Raw genomic sequence first — 17,909 nt, forward strand, 5'->3', positions numbered from 1 at the left:
GTAGATGCTATGTGGCCGACTTCATATAGCATCACGAAGATAGTGAACACGTACATATGAGGAGCATCATATATCTTAATGGAGTTCAACTCATGCACATATTAGGGTTTCTTCATATCCCTGATGCCTAGGGGGTTTACTCAGACATGGAGAGAACAAGCATCACAAAGGTGTTCATGAAAAAATCCGATGATTGATTAAATTAACACACATATGAATCCACACTAGGGTATTACAAAGGGATCAATGAAGATGTTGATGATAAGGATGTGGATGACGATGAAGATCGGTGTGAGAGATTCCCCCCTCCCCCCCCCCCCCCCCCCGGGTGAGGATTCATGGTTTTGGAATGTGGTTCTGGTCTCTCTGTTCGTCCTCTCTAAGATCCGATCACATGGGGTTGAAATAGTAGACTAGGGGGAGAAGATGTCGTGTGGTACGACCAGTGGTACGAGCGCATATAGTCGTACCACACGTCGTCTTCTTCTTTAAAACGTTTGCCGCTACTGGTTTTCTTCCTGGTTGGTCGTAACCTCATATGGTAGGCTATTTTGACGTCAATTAGCACAATTTTCACCCATAAACCGACATTTTCTAATTAATGCTCAAAATATTCTTCTCTTTTGGGAACCCGGCTAAATTAGACAAAACGGTCCAACCCTTTTACCTGTAGGATTGTTTATTGTTTTTCATATAGCTTATTACCACTCATGGCAAGTGGTCCACCTGCAGGATAATAAGGTACTATTATCAAACGAACGCTCACTTGTACCATGTCGTTTGCTCAAAAGAAGGGGGGGAAAAACGGCCAACGAACCAGTAGTAAATATCCCGGCACAAGCAGGAAAAATCCGAGTTCCAAACATAGGCGTCGGTCGGTCGAGGATGAGGTCCAGAATTAGATTCCCCGTCCCCATCGGCCGCCCGCCCCCGGCCGTAAGCTCGCCCGCCCACGCCGCCGTCCACAGGTCATCAATCAGGATAAACCCCGGCCATGCCGCGGCGCCCGAGCAGCGGGCTGCCGCGGGGACACGCGCCCGCTCCCCCCGGTCTCCTCGCGCGCCCGGCAGCCCGAAACAGCGAGAGAAACACGTAAATTATTATTGTCGCCGCCGAAAGAATGCGAATTATTAATGCTCGCACCTCGCAGTCCTATCGCGGGGGCCAGGCGGGCGAGGGGTGGGGAGCAGGAGAAAAAATCTGGGCCGGGGTGGGCGGGCTGGGATTGGTCGGCGCCAGCTCCCCCGCGCACCCGCAACGTGGTGTGCTGATCCCGGGCCCCACCCCTGTCCCCTTCTCCTTTCTGCCCCTGCCCTCCGGTACCGGTACCGGTACCTGTGCCTCTCCTCCCTTTCCCCCTGCCCCTCGCTCCCTCCCTTCTCGCCGCGATCGTGATCTCCCTGGGCTGGGCTAGACGCGGATCGGAATCGGATGGGCGCGCGGTCTCCCCGGCCGGCGGCGTGCTGCGGGTGGGCTTCATGAGCTCCTCCTCCTCCTTCCGGCGAGCCGAGGTACGGCTTCGTGCCTGTTATTGTTGGTTCGCTCCGTGACTCGCTTGCGATTGGGGGAGCTTCGGGCCCGCGGCTCGGCGGGAAGCGATGCTGCGAGGGCGTGCGTGCGTGCGTGCGTGCCCAATTTCTTCTAGCTTGAATTCAGCTGCTTCCGACTTCCGAGTCCTCCTGCTTTAATTTGGCCCGTCTTTGAACTGGGTGCTGCGACTTCCACGACGATACTCTAGTAGCACTCACTTTGCGGCGGCTTTTCTCAGTTTCGCTGCGGATTTGACTGGCTGCCTGGCTGCTGCAATCGGGGCTCACTTTTGTGATCTGAGCCTCCTTTCTCCTCCACAAATAACTCCAACTCTTTCATAGCCTTTCTTGCTTACAGGCAGAGTAGCACAAAGCGTTGTCAAACATGTTTGACGCTGTGCTTTACTATTTGTTTTACCGATGATAGATGCCCAAGTGATGTGACGTATCTGCCGCACGCCTATTAGAATGTTTGCGCCGGGGCACCAGTAGTGTACAATTCTTCTTCTGTGTTTTACTACTGTATTTGTTTGACTAGTAGTACTAGTATACGAGAGTGGATTTTTCGCTCTGCTTCTCCCAACAAAGACAAAGTGGCCATTGCATGACAGCTTCCTCTGCTCTGTTTCAGGCCATCTAGAGCGATATTTTTGTGGCTTCTCAGCTATTCCTGTGGACCTTGACATGGCCGGCGCAGAGGCAAGCACCGGGAGCGCCCAGAGGTGTGCGAATTCACATTTCTAATATTAGTCTGCCTTACTCTTTTTTGGGTACAAACAGCAAGTGCTTCTTCAGTGCTTTCCCTGGATACTGAAAACCACATTACAATGAGAGCCTGATTTGCAGCTGCAAGACACACCATTAATTGAATTAATGTTACTAGATTTGTGCGGTCCATTTTTGGGATGCTTGGTATAGAAATTTGAATACATGTAATGGATGTGTGCTCTTTTAGCCTGATTCTTTTCTTCTGATTTTTATTTTTGCGGCTATTCTTTTCTTTGTGATTAGGGGGGATACCCTTCCAAATGGAGACGTCTATGTGGGCAACTTCGATGGGCTAGTGCCTCATGGAATGGGGAAGTATATGTGGACGGATGGATCCCTTTATGACGGCGAATGGGATAAAAGCAAAATGACCGGGAGAGGAATCATCCAGTGGCCTTCAGGCGCATCCTATGAAGGCGACTTCCGTGGAGGTTTCATCGATGGAACAGGCACTTTCAAGGGGGTCGACGGCTCGGTTTACAAAGGTTCTTGGAGGATGAACAAAAAGCAGGGAATGGGGACAATGGTTTACTCCAACTCTGACAGTTATGAAGGCTTGTGGAACGAGGGTTTGCCGGATGGGTATGGTAAATATACATGGGCTGCTGGCAACATCTACATTGGAAACTGGAAGTCAGGTAGCATGAACGGCCGAGGCGTAATGCAGTGGATAAATGGTGATACTCTTGACTGTAATTGGCTCAGTGGGCTGGCTCATGGGAAAGGTTACTGCAAATACGCATCAGGCGCATGTTACATTGGTACGTGGGATAGGGGAGTCAAGGATGGCCATGGCATATTTTATCAACCAGGAAGTAAAATACCTTGTAACCTTGAAGTTTCTGAGTGTGCAACAAATAATGATGGTACAAGTGCTTCAAGTTCTAGTAATGAAAAGGTCAAAGTTGGACTGTTGTTTATATTGCAAAATCTGTGCAACAAATGGGGACTACGTAGGTTTTTTCATCGTCCCAGGCGCATTTCAAATGGCACAACACCAATTTTTGTTGATGATTCTGGAAATCACTTACCACAAGATCTACCCAATAAATCCTTGTCAAGTAACGAGGGTTTACAGAACACTGATGTTCATAAGGATTTCGTCTATGAACGGGAATATATACAAGGAGTGCTTATCTCCGAACAGCCAAAGGGTAAACATTCAGGAATGTTGGACAGCGGTGAAACACAGGAAAATACCTGGCAAAAACAAGAAAGAGGGCCAATGGAGACTATTTACAAGGGCCACAGGAGCTATTTTCTAATGCTTAATTTGCAACTCGGCATCAGGTGAGCGCTGAATAGCATCAATGTATCACTGCAATTTTCTGTGTCATCTGAATTTAGCCGCATGAATCTACCTTATGTTGGTTCTTTTGCATAGTGTGTATGTATGTTTAAGGCTGGTGCACCCTGTTTAAATGAAGTAAGCTACGTAAGTAGGAATGAGTACTTGCAGATTCAGGCAACAGAGTAACAAACACAATTCAAGCGCAGTATTACTGCCTGAAAGATCAGCATTCAGTAGTCAGTTCAGTGGTGAAGGATTAACAAGTAGTCATAGTTTATATTATTTGAGTACAACAAAAGTAGGTCAATACTGGCTCCAGATAATGAATATGGTCCATGTTGTATAAAGGAATATTTCATCTTTGAGGAAGATGTACTACACTAATGTAACATATATTATTCCGTACATGAGTATTTTCCATAAAACAATCGTTCACAGATGCTTATCATTGTCACATTTTCTTGGCATGTTTTCCAACACCACACCTATTAAGTACTCCCTCTGTAAACTAATATAAGAGCGTTTAGATCACTACCACTAAAGTAGTGATCTAAACGCTCTTATATTAGTTTACGGAGGGAGTATATGCCTATACCCATCAAACCATCTCTTTAATTTCACTGCTTTGTTGTTTGTTCAAGTTATTTTAGCTATCAGATGTTCCATTAGTCAAATCATCATTTTGTTTAGTGCTATTCCATTAGCTACTGATGGACCAGACAACAATAATTTTCAGGTATACCGTGGGTAAAATCACCCCTGTACCTTTGCGTGAAGTTCGTTCAAATGATTTTGGACCTAGGGCCCGGATAATAATGTACTTCCCTTGTGAAGGCTCGCAGTATACCCCTCCACACTGCTCTGTCAATTTCTTTTGGAAAGACTATTGTCCTATGGTCTTCCGGTACGTCTCTTCCAATTTGCAAAGTGTAGAATAATTTATAATTACTACTGTACTCATATTATTTCCTCTGATAGGATTTTAGAACTGTGGCTCACTCATCCATAGTTGAGTATTAGGGTGTGCTTCTCCATGATTCACCATTCCCCAACTGACGTAGAAAATGGTGAAGGAGTTAATTTGAACATATAATTCATCATCTGAACGAAGAAGCAGCAGAATGGTTAGACACCCTGTTGCTATAAGCACAACAAATAGTACTAAATCTAACATAAATAAGTCGCCGACCGTTCCAGAAACAAGCGAGAAACTCATGGTCACAACTTCATGAAGTTTTCTCAAAAAAATGTTCATGAAGTACTGTGGCTGGTCTGAAGGAGTCACAGCATAAGAGCGCCGCTCATGCTGAAGTGTGTGCCACGAATAATAGTTCGCACATATCTAACTGTTTCATAATTTTACTTTCTATTTTTTATTTAGAGTATAAACTGTAGTAGTGCATGTATAATATTTGTTCAAACAATGCTGGATGACACAGACTGCAGAGAAAGTTGCATCAACCCTGAATCTTGATAGGGTCTTCTGTTTTCTTTGATTTTCTCCAAAGCTAATCATTTTCTAAGTAACACATCTATGTTTGCTAGGAATCTTCGGGAAATGTTTCGTATTGATTCCGCAGATTACATGATGTCCATATGTGGGGGTGATAGTCTAAAGGAGCTTTCTTCACCTGGGAAAAGTGGCAGTATTTTCTATCTTTCTCAGGATGAACGATTTGTTATAAAAACATTGAGAAAAAGTGAACTGAAGGTATGGTCCTCAAGATTGTTTATGTGTATGTTTTCCCTGTTTACATTTGCAACCAGGAATTCTGTTTCTTGCACAAAAGACAATGCTATTAGAGTAATTAAAATATGAGTAAACTGTAAAAGTGAGCTTTACCCCCCAAAGAAAACGGGCTCCCTTGTTGAGTGATAAGATATGCCTACTGCAGATTGGTTTGATGTAATACGTCCTGCAGATACTGTTGAAGATGCTTCCAAAATATTACAATCATGTCAAAGCTTATGATAATACTCTCATTACGAAATTTTTTGGCGTGCACAGGATTACGCTAAAAGCTGGAAAAAAGGTACATGGTCATATTTTTGTGCACTATTGTAGTTTAGCTCATATGCATTTGCCATAGTTATTGCCATCTATGGTGCTATTGCAGGTCCGTTTTGTTGTGATGGGCAATATGTTCTGCACTGAGCTGCGAATTCATCGTAAGTACGACTTAAAGGGATCTACACAGGGCCGGTCAACAAAGAAGCAAAAAATTAATGAGAACACAACATTAAAGGATCTTGACCTAGCACATGCATTTCATGTTGATAAATCATGGAGGGAAGCGCTTTTCAGGTAGGCTGTTCCTTTGTTGATCTGTATATTTTCCATCTTTCTGTAGTTTATTTTCTTGTATTATCTGTGGTGGTAGCTTTAAGAGTTCACAACCATTATATTTTACGACTTTACTTGCTAGAAGTTTGTTTCAATGGGTCCCTGTACAAACCAAAGGAAGCAAATGATGTGTACTAAATTGCTACTTCAGCCTGAATCTCTGCCTATCTATCGATTGTTTCCTGCTATTTTATGAAAAATGATTTTTCTCAATATAAAGCACATGCACTTGGTTTAATCCTTATTTTTGTGTTGTTTGAATGGATGAGGGATATTAAAAGAGAAAACATTGTGTGCAAGTACTAGCAAGGAACCCGTGCGTTGCCGCGGATTAAAAGAATCATACATGTTTCCAAGTGTAAAATTCATGGTAGATTGGGTGTTTCTGCAAAACAGATTTAAATGGATGGCGAGCAATCCCATCCCAGTTTCAGCCGTTTGTAACTAGTGTGACGGTTCAAGGTAAAAGGACCATGACCACCAACTTGTTTTCCTGTAGAGTTAAAGATATGATGAAATGGCATCTCTGTAGTTGAGCTTGACATATTACTGCACCATTTCTGCTGTGGTGTTTTTTCCGGAACCAGTTTCGAACATAGGAATCCATGGAATCATTCATTATGAAACCTTGAGATCTCCTTTTAGAACATGAAGCGTTGAACATTAATAAACATATGATTCAACAATTGACAATTTGATGATAAGCGCGAACTGCTAACCATTTCGTCAACCAATTTTCAGGCAGATAGCTCTTGATAGCATGTTCCTGGAATCCCAATCGATTATTGACTATAGCATGCTACTGGGAATCCACTTCAGAGCTCCCAATCACTTGAAGGCTGCCACGTCACATCAGAATACACTTGAAAGCAGTGGAATTACATCTGCAATGGATTGTATGTACCCAGTATCCTACCTCAAGTACAGATGAGTAGTACCTCTTAAATGTGAAGTTGGAAAAAATACCTCAGATTGCACACTTGTACACTCTGTTTTGCTTCTTAATTAGTTTCATCGAATTTGTATCAATTGCCTACCTTCAGGTTTTGACTTCCATCTATTGTCTTTTTCACCTTAATCAGGTAGCGTGCCACTGCATTGTGAGGATGCAAATTCCTCAAAGGGATTTCTACTAGTTGCTCACGAGCCAGGTACGACAGCAGGCGGTTCCCACATCAGAGGAAGCATGGTTAGAGCCTCAGAAGGTGGTTACGAAGAAGTCGATCTTGTTCTGCCGGGCACCGGCAGGTAGATTTTCTTAACTTCGCCAAAAATATTCTACAATTCTGCCCAATACTGGGATATATGTTGCTGAAGTGTATGAATTCAAGTGTGTTGAGCAAAAAGTTACACTTTCGTTTTATTGTTTTGCTGAAAGTTAAAAGTCCTACATGATTATTATATTAACCTCATAATAACCAAGATTCCTGTGCCGTCTATATTCAGGTTCAGAGTGCAGCTAGGGGTGAACATGCCGGCCCGAGCTCGGAAATTGCTGGAAAGCACGGACGCGGTCGAGGAGTACGACGTCGTGCTCTACCTTGGCATCATAGACATACTGCAGGAGTACAACACGTCCAAGAGGGTAGAGCATGCGGTCAAATCACTCAAGTTCGACCCCCTTTCGATATCATCTGTTGATCCGAACTTGTATTCGAAACGATTCGTTAGTTTCTTGGAGAGGGTTTTCCCTGAGCAAGACTAAAATAGAGAGGCCAAGAACAGTACATAGCAGTAATGGGTAATTTTGTTTTTTTTTGTTGTTGTTGTTTTTGTTGTAAAGAATGAACATATTCTTCACTGGAAATACTCCATAGGCAAACATATAATTCTTGTGCAGCTCCAAAAAACATATTATACTAGTGATTATTTCCCCTTCTGTAGACCCGAAAACAGCATGCAAAAATGCCGGAAAAGGCTGCGTACAAAAGACCCAAAGAGGGAGCTATCTGCACCGGGCTGCCCTTCAAGTCATGTACCAGAAAGTGGCTATGAAATGTGGCACCGTGCAGCCGTTCCCGTGAGCTGCGTTCGTCTCTCCGGCAATCTCCTTTGCTTCTTTGCACTAACTGTGAACGTCGAGGAGGGCATGGTCAGAAAAGGCCGAATGGTTTCTTAGCTTTATTTGTTTCTTTATTTTTGTTATCGTCGTGCATCTTTGAACTAACTAAGTACTACTAGAGAATAATTTTATGGATTTTCAGATCAAACTAAGTTAAGTACTCCCTGATTCAGTATAACTTTGTACTTAATCGGCGACAATTAATATTGTAGATTAGATCAGACGGGGTACTAGAGAATAATTTTATTGACTTTCAGATCAGCCAAACTCCTCCGCTTTTTCTGAACTGTTGTAAAATATATACTGCAATATAGCCCTGCCCCGCCCGGCAGTTTAATTTTCTCATTGTTATTATTCACCAGGCACGAACAAGGGGTAGTATAATACTCGACGCCACCATTGACTCCAGAGGCCGGAGCTGAATTAAGCTAAACGCACTACGCTTATCACAACACAAGATTTGTTTATTCCATCTGCTAATTAACTTCACCGCTACGCTGTTATTCATCTTCACACTATCATCCGAGGGCACGCCGTGTCTTCTACGTACATGTGCACCACTACAGCTATATAAACACATTCCATTCCACACATTGTGGACAGACCAAATCACCAGTAATCAAGCACCAATCGAGCAGATCATGGCCATTCCCAAGACTTTGCTTCTTGCCATCGTAGGCTGCATCTGCTTATGCAGTAGTGTTGTTCTGTCAGCTCGCGAGCTCGGCGACGCGGCCATGGTGGAGCGGCATGAGCAGTGGATGGCGAAGTTCAACCGCGTTTACAAGGACGGCACCGAGAAGGCACAGCGGTTCGAGGTGTTCAAGGCCAACGTTGCCTTCATCGAGTCGTTCAACGCCGGAAACCACAAGTTCTGGCTCGGTGTCAACCAGTTTACCGACCTCACCAATGATGAGTTCAAGGCAACCAAGACCAACAAGGGCCTCAAGAGGAGCGGTAGCCAGGCTCCAACCGGGTTCAAGTACAACAATGTCAGCACCGATGCACTTCCAGCCGCTGTTGATTGGAGAACCAAGGGTGCCGTCACGCCTATCAAAGACCAAGGTCAATGTGGTAAGCAAATTTTTGTAGTACTCCCTTTGTTTATTTTTGGTTCGCATATTATGTTTGTATTAAGTCAAACTTTCTGAAGTTTGATCAGGTTTATATATCATGTTCCCATGATAAGTTAAATCACACTAAGGACCATACTATTATTGCAGGTTGCTGCTGGGCCTTTTCAGCTGTGGCCGCGACCGAAGGCATTGTGAAGTTGAGCACTGGAAAGCTTGTCTCTCTGTCGGAACAAGAGCTAGTTGACTGTGACATTCATGGTGTTGATCAGGGTTGTGAGGGTGGCGAGATGGACGACGCCTTCAAGTTCATCATCAAGAACGGCGGCCTCACCACCGAGGCCAACTACCCCTACACCGCACAAGACGGACAATGCAAGACCAGCATTGCAAGCAACAGTGTTGCAACCATCAAGGGCTACGAGGATGTGCCTGCCAACGATGAATCTTCTCTTATGAAAGCCGTGGCTAACCAGCCCGTGTCAGTAGCTGTGGATGGAGGGGATGTCATATTTCAACATTACTCCGGTGGGGTAATGACTGGCTCCTGCGGCACTGATTTGGACCATGGGATAGCAACGATTGGATATGGCATGACAAGTGACGGAACTAAATATTGGCTGCTGAAAAACTCATGGGGCACGACGTGGGGTGAAAGCGGGTACCTCAGAATGGAGAAGGATATTTCTGACAAGAGTGGTATGTGTGGCTTGGCAATGCAACCTTCCTACCCCACCGAGTAGAGGAAATACATTGCCACAAATATCTAGAAATACCGCAAAAATACACATATGTTTATCTATATGTACGCACCTTCCATTACACTACATTGTTCCTTGTTTGTAAAATCGCGAGTGTTCCGTCAATATATATATATATATATATAAAGAAGGCAGATGATTTCAAGCTTCATGCTCTATGGTGATGTTTACGCTCAAACCCATCTTGTTTGAATCCAATCATTGATTGGAACAAATATATTTTTCAGAAATAAGAGAGTGTCCCTGATCTTTGGATCAATCAGTACGTACAACCAGCTTTGAATCAATCAATGCTTTATTTTAGTGCTAGATACATCCATTTGAGTGACAAGTAATTCGAGACGGATGAAGTATTTCACTACACTTAAAAAAGGTACGACAATAGGCAACAACTTGTACCACTCATGATTCTACTACTAGGCCGTCACCCATATCGGCAAAATAAAGCTCGATCTACCATCTTCAAACGGTTCCACCCGGGATCTAGAATACCTTGTGCTTAATGCTCTATGAGGATGTTTATGCTGAAACCCATCTTGTTTGAATCCAATCATTGGTTGGAACAAAAAAAAAAATTCAGAATGAAAGAACGTCCCTGATCTTTGGATCGATGAATGTGCACAACCATCTTACTAGTATTTCACTACACTAAAAAGGTACAACAATACACAACAATTCGTACCACTCATGATTCCACTACTAGGCCGTCACTCATATCGGCTAAATAAAGCTCGAACTACCATCTTCAAGCGGTTCCATCCAAAATCTAGAATACCTTGTGCTTTTCACACGCTGCAGTAAAGCACATATAATAACCAAAAGAAATTCGAAAATCTCACTTTTGAGGGTGTCTATTTTTTTTCTTTTTGATCTTGAAACCGTAGGAGAGGCTCATATTGTGCTATATTAAATATAGGTTGACTTTACATGATAGTACAAGGCATTGATGGGAGTCCACAAGGAAGGAAGAAGCTAAAGAAGTACTAGCAGAAAGAAAAACCTAAGTGTTTAAGATTTGTAAGGAGATCAAGGAGGGATTATACAATTACAAGGAACGAGCTAACAGAGTAATGCAGTCCCAAAAAGCTTTGTCCACTCTATATTTTAGCCAGAGAAGATCTGACTTGGTCCTCTCTCTCCAAGCTGCCAAAGTAGGATTGATGTGCCTGAAAATGAAGTTGTTTCGCTCTTTCCAAATATTCCAGGCAACAATACCCACAATTTCAAAAAATAAGTCTCCCAAGAAGCTCTGTTTAACAGCTTGGATGGCCTCAATCCGCCTTTGATTCGGACTCCATGAAATCCCAACTTTCAGCCAACAAGCCACAGTAAACGGACACGCGAGGATCAAATGGTCCATTATCTCTTCGGTTTCAGGGTGTATATTTCTTACAAAATATGGCCGAGGTAGCATTAATCAACACGCTAGGTAGGTCAAGCCTGGGTTGGACCTGTGCATTTTCATACTTACTACAGGCTCACGCGTGCTTAGTCGCCTTGTTCTTCGGTCAAGAGTTTAGGTTTTTATGCGGGTTATTACGAGCGGTTGCTTCATTGTGTGTTTAACCTAAGTTAGAACGGTTTTTAATTATGTTGTTGTTAGTTTTTTTGTTGTCTACGCTCTTATACAGTAGAGGCAGTATCTGTTGTACGAGGTGGACTGAGTTGTTCTGTGTCTGCCTGTGCAATTCTTACATGCAACATATAGCGGTCCAAGAAGGTCGAATGGTTTCTTTGCTTCATTGTTTCTTTATTGTTGTTTTCGTCGTGCATCTTTGAACTAAGTACTAGAGAATAATTTTACGGACTTTAGGTCAAACTAAGTTAAGTACTCCCTGATTTAGTATAACATTTTACTAAATCATAATTAATATAGATCGAAGGGAGTGCTAGAGAATAATTTATTGACTTTCGGATCAGCCAAACTCCTCCACTCTGTCTTGACTATTCTAAAATATATACTTTCGTAGCTGCAATACTGCCCTGCCCTGCCCGGAAGTTTATTTTTCACACTTCTATTTTTTCACCAGGCATGAACTAGGGGTAGTACTATAATACTCGACGCCACCGTTGACTCCAGGGGCCAGAGCTGAATTAAGTTAAAAGTACTACTCGTATCCACAATCACAAGATTATTTATTCCATCTGGTAATTAACTTCACCGCTACGCTGTTATTCATCTTCACACTATCATTCGAGAGCACACCGTGTGATGTAGGGTAGAACCCTAGATGCCCGATCTTTCACGATTGGAGCGGATCCCGCGAAGAACACGAGAGGAATCACTCAAACCACAAGATTCGATTACACATGTCCTAGATCCTCGAAACACAAAGAGATACACGATCCACGATCAACAAAGGACGATACAGCAAGTTATTCTCCATGAGGAGGTCTTGAGGGTCTTCCCGTTAGGGGTCTTGAATCCAAGATGGTTCTTCTCCGTAGAGGCCGCGGTCTCTCTCGGTGGAGTAGATCCGGGTGGATGAGCAAAGCTCTATCTCTCAAATGGGCTATCACAATGCTCACCCTAATAAGTGGGAGGAGGAGGAGGAGTATATATAGTCTAGTGTCACAAAAGGGTAAGTGGGTCTCGGCCCCACACGCTGTCAACACACAGGCGTCAGACGTCCGACAGTTACCGGTTGTCCGGTGTCTCGCGGGCGCTCGGACGTTCCGTAAGCGTTGGATTTTAGACGTTTCCGCTCTAATTAGGTGACGTCGGACTTTCGGTCGGGGTCGGGCGTTCGGTGTGTCGGTTCTCCGGTGATCTCCATACTTCCGACGTTTTGGTTCTGGACTGGTGGTGTCGGACGTCCGGAGGAGCTCGGTCGTCCGGTGGCTCGAGGGCGTCGGTCGTCCGGTCTGCGTCGGACGTCCGACCGCTGTAGCGTTCGCTGGCTGCGGATCATCGGGCTGGGTGATGCTCCAGGCGTCGGACTCCGACAAGTCTCGGTCGTCCGGTGGCTGGGGACTTCCTGGCAGCTCTTCTTCTTGTTCCTTGTACTTGGTGACCTCGCCGTCTTGTCCGTTGGGCGTAGCTGATCCATGGCCTTCCTCCAAGTACCTGATCACACATAGGGTTTGCACTTGAGGTAGCAACCATGTCTCATATGTACAAAGTGGTAGTTCAGAGAGGAGCGAGTTCACCTTATCTCCGATAGCCTTTGCTCGAGCTCTTGTCATTGGTCCAAGTGTTGTTGTAGGAGACGTCGGTAGGTCCATGGGGATGACCGTGGGATGCTCCGCATCACCGTGCCTTCTAAGTACATGTGCAGGATTGCAGCTATATAAACACATTCCATTCCACACATTCTCGACAGACCAAACCGCCAGCAACTAAGCACTAATCGAACACATCATGGCCATCCCCAAGTCTTTTCTTCTTGCCATTCTAGGCTGCATCTGCTTATGCAGTAGTACAGTTATGTCAGCTCGCGAGCTCGCCGACGCGGCCATGGTGGAGAGGCATGAGCAGTGGATGGTGAAGTTCAACCGTGTTTACAAGGACAACGCCGAGAAGGTGCGGTGGTTCGAGGTGTTCAAGGCCAACGTTGCCTTCATCGAGTCGTTCAACGCCAGAAACCACAAGTTCTGGCTCGGTGTCAACCAGTTTACCGACCTCACCAATGATGAGTTCAAGGCAACCAAGACCAACAAGGGCCTCAAGAGGACCAGTAGCCGGGCTCCAACTAGGTTCAAGTACAACAATGTCAGCACCGATGCACTTCCAACCGCCGTTGATTGGAGAACCAAGGGTGCCATCACACCTATCAAAGACCAGGGCCAATGTGGTAAGAAATTTTTGGTAGTATCCTCGTTTATTTTTGGTTCGCATATTAGGTTTGTATTAAATCAAACTTTCCAAAGTTTGACCAAAGTATATATATCATTCTATCATGATAACTGAAATCACACTAAGGATAACACTATCATTGCAGGCTGTTCTTGGGCCTTTTCAGCTGTAGCCGCAACCGAAGGCATTGTGAAGTTGAGCACCGGGAAGCTTGTCTCTCTGTCGGAACAAGAGCTAGTTGCGTGACATTCATGGTGTTGATCAGGGTTGTGACGGTGGTGAGATGGACAAGCCTTCAAGTTCATCATCAAGATTGGCAGCCTCACCAGTGAGGCCAACTACCCCTACACGGCACAAGATGGACAATGCAAGACCAGCATTGCAAGCAACAATGTTGCAACAATCAAGGGCTACGAGGATGTGCCCGCCAACGATGAATCTTCTCTTATGAAAGCCGTGGCTAACCAGCCTGTGTCAGTAGCTGTGGACGGAGGGGATGCCATATTTCAACATTACTCCGGCGGGGCAATGACTGGCTCCTGCGGCACTGATTTGGACCATGGGATAGCAGCGATTGGATATGGGATGACGAGTGACGGAACTAAGTATTGGCTGCTGAAGAACTCATGGGGCACGACATGGGGCGAGAGTGGGTACCTCAGAATGGAGAAGGATATTTCTGACAAGAGTGGTATGTGTGGCTTGGCCATGCAACCTTCCTACCCCACTGAGTAGAGGAAATACATTGCCACGTATATCTACAAATACTGTAGAAATACACATATTTTTATCGATATGTCCGCACCTTCCATTACACTGCATTGTTTCTTGTTTGTAAAATCGCGAGTGTTCCGTCAATATATAAAGAAGGCAGATGACTTCAAGCTTAATGCTGTATGGTGATGTTTACGCTGAAACCCATCTTGTTTGAATCAAATCATTGATTGGAACAAAGAAAAAAAATCAGAACCCTGATCTTTGGATCGATCAATGCGCACAACCTATTACAGAAAGTTATTACATAGTATTTCACTACTATTAAAAAAGGGACAGCAATAGGCAACAATTCGTACCACTCATGATTCTACTACTAGGCCGTCACTCATATCGGCTAAATAAAGCTCGATCGGCCATCTTCAAGCGGTTCCACCCGGAATCTAGAATACCTTGTGCTTTTCACACACAAGCACATATGATAACCAAAAGAGATTAGAAAATCTCACTATTCAGGGTATCTATTTCTTGCAAAATATGGCCGAGGTAGCATTTGTCAACATGCCACCTGGGTAGGTCAAACCTGGTTTGGACCTGTGCATTTTCATACTTACTAGAGGGTGACACGTGCTTTGTCGTCCTGTTCTTCGGTCAAGAGTTAAGTTTTTTTATGCGGGTTATTACGAGCTGTTGCTTCATTGTGTGTTTCACTTGAGTTAGGCTGCTTTTAGTTACGTTGGTGTTAGGTTTTTTTTCCGAAACGAACTTGTGTTAGTCTTTTTTTTTGTCTTCGCTCTTATCCAGTAGAGGCAGTATTTGTTGTGCTAGGTGGGCTGAGTTGGTCTGTGCGTGGTTGTGCAATTCTTACATGTAACACATAAATCAACATATGGCGTTCCCTGAAGGTAGACCCAAATGCAACACACACCAACCATTCACTCCCTTATAGGTGGGCCCACCAACGATCGCAAAGCCTCGACGCATCAAAAGTGCATTCCTAGGGAGTTTAGTATCTTAGTACATAGATAGTATGTTCTATTTACGGAGCCGTGCAAACTTAAGAAACGTAGTGATGCATCTTTTGATCTATCAACGATTTTTCTGGTGACGCTTTCCGAAAACATCGTGCATTGGCCTAAATCCGTGACCGCCAAATTTTAACAAAAGTGTGGTCATAGATTACTATCGAATGGGACATGGTCCAAAAAATCTTCCGAAAGTATTTTTCAAATATCAAGTTAAGCTACTTATCTTTTCTGACCATATAGAAAAAATTGAAGTATTTTATATCAATGCTTTCGGAGGGTAGTACACAAGATACTTTAACTTGGTATTTCATAAATATATAATATAGTTTAGTCCCTCCAATGTTTAACCTTAGTTCAAAATTGCGACACTTATTTTGGATCGGAGGAAGTATTACATAACAAGATGGGACATGAAAGTATATTTTGCAGATACTAATGTTAAAGGAAGCTACAGTCTAAATGCCAAGTGAATATTTCGTTGTACAAACTTCATAATTTGCACTAAATGGCATGATGCATCCTTACAGATTCATCAACTACAAACACCAGAACCTTTTATGGATTATCGGTACATTTGTGGAGTCAAACAGGTTTCTACTTTATTCATTTCGCTAACCCTCCCTACACTGATTATACGTTTACACTACCTACTCTGAACCGAACACCTTCTTAGATTGCTTGATAATTTGCAATTGGAGCACTGCAAACGTGGGGTAGGTGACCAAGCATTGTCACAAAAGGTCGGATGGTTTTGGCTCTCTATTGTTTCTTTATTACACTGTCATCGCCGTGCATCATTGAACTAAGTAGAGAATAATTTTACAGACTTTTAGATTATAACCAAACTCATCCGCACTGTTTGTACTGATTTAAATATTTTTCCCATAGTTGCCTGCCCTGCCCGTCCGGCAGTTTCTGTTTGATCATTGTTTTTTATTCAACTGGCACAAAATATGGGCAATAATACTCAAGGCGATCATACTATCTGGGGCCATAGCTGAATTAATTAAGCTAACGTACCATCTATAATCACAAGATTATTTATTCCATCTAGTAATTATCTCTGAGAGCACAACGTGCATGCTACGTACCTGTGCAAGACCATAGCTATATAAACACATCCCGTTCCACCCATTGTTGACACACCAAAGTACCAAGCTACATACAATAGTACTAGTAGCACTAATCGGACAGATCATGGCCATCCCCAAAGCTTTGCTTCTTGCCATCGTAGGCTGCATCTGCTTATGCAGCAGTGCTGTTTTGTCAGCTCGCGAGCTTGGTGACACGGCTATGGTGGAGAGGCATGAGCAGTGGATGGCGAAGTTCAACCGTGTTTACAAGGACGGCACCGAGAAGGCGCAGCGGTTTGAGGTGTTCAAAGCCAACGTTGCCTTCATCGAGTCGTTCAACGCCGAAAACCGTAAGTTCTGGCTCGGTGTCAACCAGTTCACCGACCTCACCAATGACGAGTTCAGGGCAACCAAGACCAACAAGGGATTGAAAATGAGCGGCGGTAGGGCTCCAACTGGGTTCAAGTACAGTAATGTCAGCATCGACGCGCTTCCAACCGCTGTTGATTGGAGGACCAAGGGTGTTGTCACTCCTATCAAAGACCAAGGCCAATGTGGTAAGTGGATTTAGGTAGTATATCTACATTATGTTCCGCTCCCATGATAACTCGAATCACACTAAGGACGACCCTATTATTGCAGGTTGTTGTTGGGCATTTTCCGCTGTGGTGGCAACTGAAGGCATTGTGAAGTTGAGCACGGGGAAGCTCATCTCGTTGTCTGAGCAAGAGCTGGTTGATTGTGATGTCCATGGTGTGGATCAAGGTTGTGAGGGTGGTGAGATGGACGACGCCTTCAAGTTCATCATCAAGAATGGTGGCCTCACCACCGAGGCCAACTACCCATACACGGCACAAGACGGACAGTGCAAGACCAGCATTGCAAGCAACAGTGTTGCAACCATCAAGGGCTACGAGGATGTGCCCGCCAACGATGAATCTTCTCTTATGAAAGCCGTTGCTAACCAGCCTGTATCAGTAGCTGTGGACGGAGGTGATGTCATATTTCAACACTACTCTGGCGGGGTAATGACCGGCTCTTGCGGAACTGATTTGGACCATGGGATAGCAGCTATTGGATATGGCATGACGAGTGATGGAACTAAGTATTGGTTGTTAAAAAACTCATGGGGCACGACATGGGGCGAGAGTGGGTACCTCAGAATGGAGAAGGATATTTCCGACAAGAGTGGTATGTGTGGCTTGGCCATGCAACCTTCCTACCCCACCGAGTAGGGAAATACATCGGCATGTATATCTACAAATATTACATAAATACATGTATTTTTATCTGTATGTATGTACCTTTCATTACACTACATTGTTTCGTGTTTGGACAGTCACTAAATGTTCCGTAAATATATATAAAGAAGATAGATGAATTCGAGCTTAAATGCTAAATGCTCTATGGCGATGTTTATGCTGAAATCCATTTTGTTTAAATCCACAAATTGATTCGAACAATATTTTT

The 17,909-nt window shown here is 44.1% G+C and overlaps 3 protein-coding genes and 1 pseudogene across 3 annotated transcripts; all 4 read left to right on the forward strand.

Moving 5' to 3' along the window:
- The first annotated feature begins 1,137 nt into the window (after positions 1-1,137).
- On the forward strand, positions 1,138-7,690 carry LOC109762696 (phosphatidylinositol 4-phosphate 5-kinase 1). The gene is made up of 10 exons (XM_020321570.4): positions 1,138-1,511; positions 2,161-2,251; positions 2,541-3,587; positions 4,325-4,492; positions 5,134-5,299; positions 5,511-5,621; positions 5,706-5,893; positions 6,674-6,828; positions 7,015-7,180; positions 7,379-7,690. Exons 2-10 carry the CDS (start codon positions 2,214-2,216, stop codon positions 7,635-7,637), a joined length of 2,298 nt encoding a protein of 765 aa, XP_020177159.1. The 5' UTR covers positions 1,138-1,511; positions 2,161-2,213; the 3' UTR covers positions 7,638-7,690.
- A 945-nt stretch (positions 7,691-8,635) lies between these two features.
- Positions 8,636-9,810, forward strand: LOC109762694 (senescence-specific cysteine protease SAG39-like). The gene is made up of 2 exons (XM_020321568.3): positions 8,636-9,068; positions 9,218-9,810. The coding sequence occupies exons 1-2, from the start codon at positions 8,636-8,638 to the stop codon at positions 9,808-9,810; spliced, it is 1,026 nt and encodes a 341-aa protein (XP_020177157.1).
- Positions 9,811-13,189: 3,379 nt separating this feature from the next.
- Positions 13,190-14,359, forward strand: LOC109762692 (senescence-specific cysteine protease SAG39-like; annotated as a pseudogene).
- Positions 14,360-16,563: 2,204 nt separating this feature from the next.
- LOC109762691 (senescence-specific cysteine protease SAG39-like) lies at positions 16,564-17,674 on the forward strand. The gene is made up of 2 exons (XM_020321567.1): positions 16,564-16,996; positions 17,082-17,674. The coding sequence occupies exons 1-2, from the start codon at positions 16,564-16,566 to the stop codon at positions 17,672-17,674; spliced, it is 1,026 nt and encodes a 341-aa protein (XP_020177156.1).
- The last annotated feature ends 235 nt before the right edge of the window (positions 17,675-17,909 follow it).

This window comes from Aegilops tauschii, chromosome 4 (assembly GCF_002575655.3).
Source record: "Aegilops tauschii subsp. strangulata cultivar AL8/78 chromosome 4, Aet v6.0, whole genome shotgun sequence".
In the NCBI taxonomy this organism is placed as follows: Eukaryota; Viridiplantae; Streptophyta; class Magnoliopsida; order Poales; family Poaceae; genus Aegilops; species Aegilops tauschii.

Bases quoted from the DNA above. Each gene is read 5' to 3' on its own strand.
- LOC109762696 (XM_020321570.4), top strand. From the start codon at position 2,214: ATGGCCGGCGCAGAGGCAAGCACCGGGAGCGCCCAGAG. The intron at 5,300-5,510 runs GTATGGTCCTCA...TACGTCCTGCAG, and splicing joins TGAGAAAAAGTGAACTGAAG to ATACTGTTGAAGATGCTTCC. The intron at 5,894-6,673 runs GTAGGCTGTTCC...ACCAATTTTCAG, and splicing joins TGGAGGGAAGCGCTTTTCAG to GCAGATAGCTCTTGATAGCA.
- LOC109762694 (XM_020321568.3), top strand. From the start codon at position 8,636: ATGGCCATTCCCAAGACTTTGCTTCTTGCCATCGTAGGCTGCATCTGC. The intron at 9,069-9,217 runs GTAAGCAAATTT...CTATTATTGCAG, and splicing joins CAAAGACCAAGGTCAATGTG to GTTGCTGCTGGGCCTTTTCA.
- LOC109762691 (XM_020321567.1), top strand. From the start codon at position 16,564: ATGGCCATCCCCAAAGCTTTGCTTCTTGCCATCGTAGGCTGCATCTGC. The intron at 16,997-17,081 runs GTAAGTGGATTT...CTATTATTGCAG, and splicing joins CAAAGACCAAGGCCAATGTG to GTTGTTGTTGGGCATTTTCC.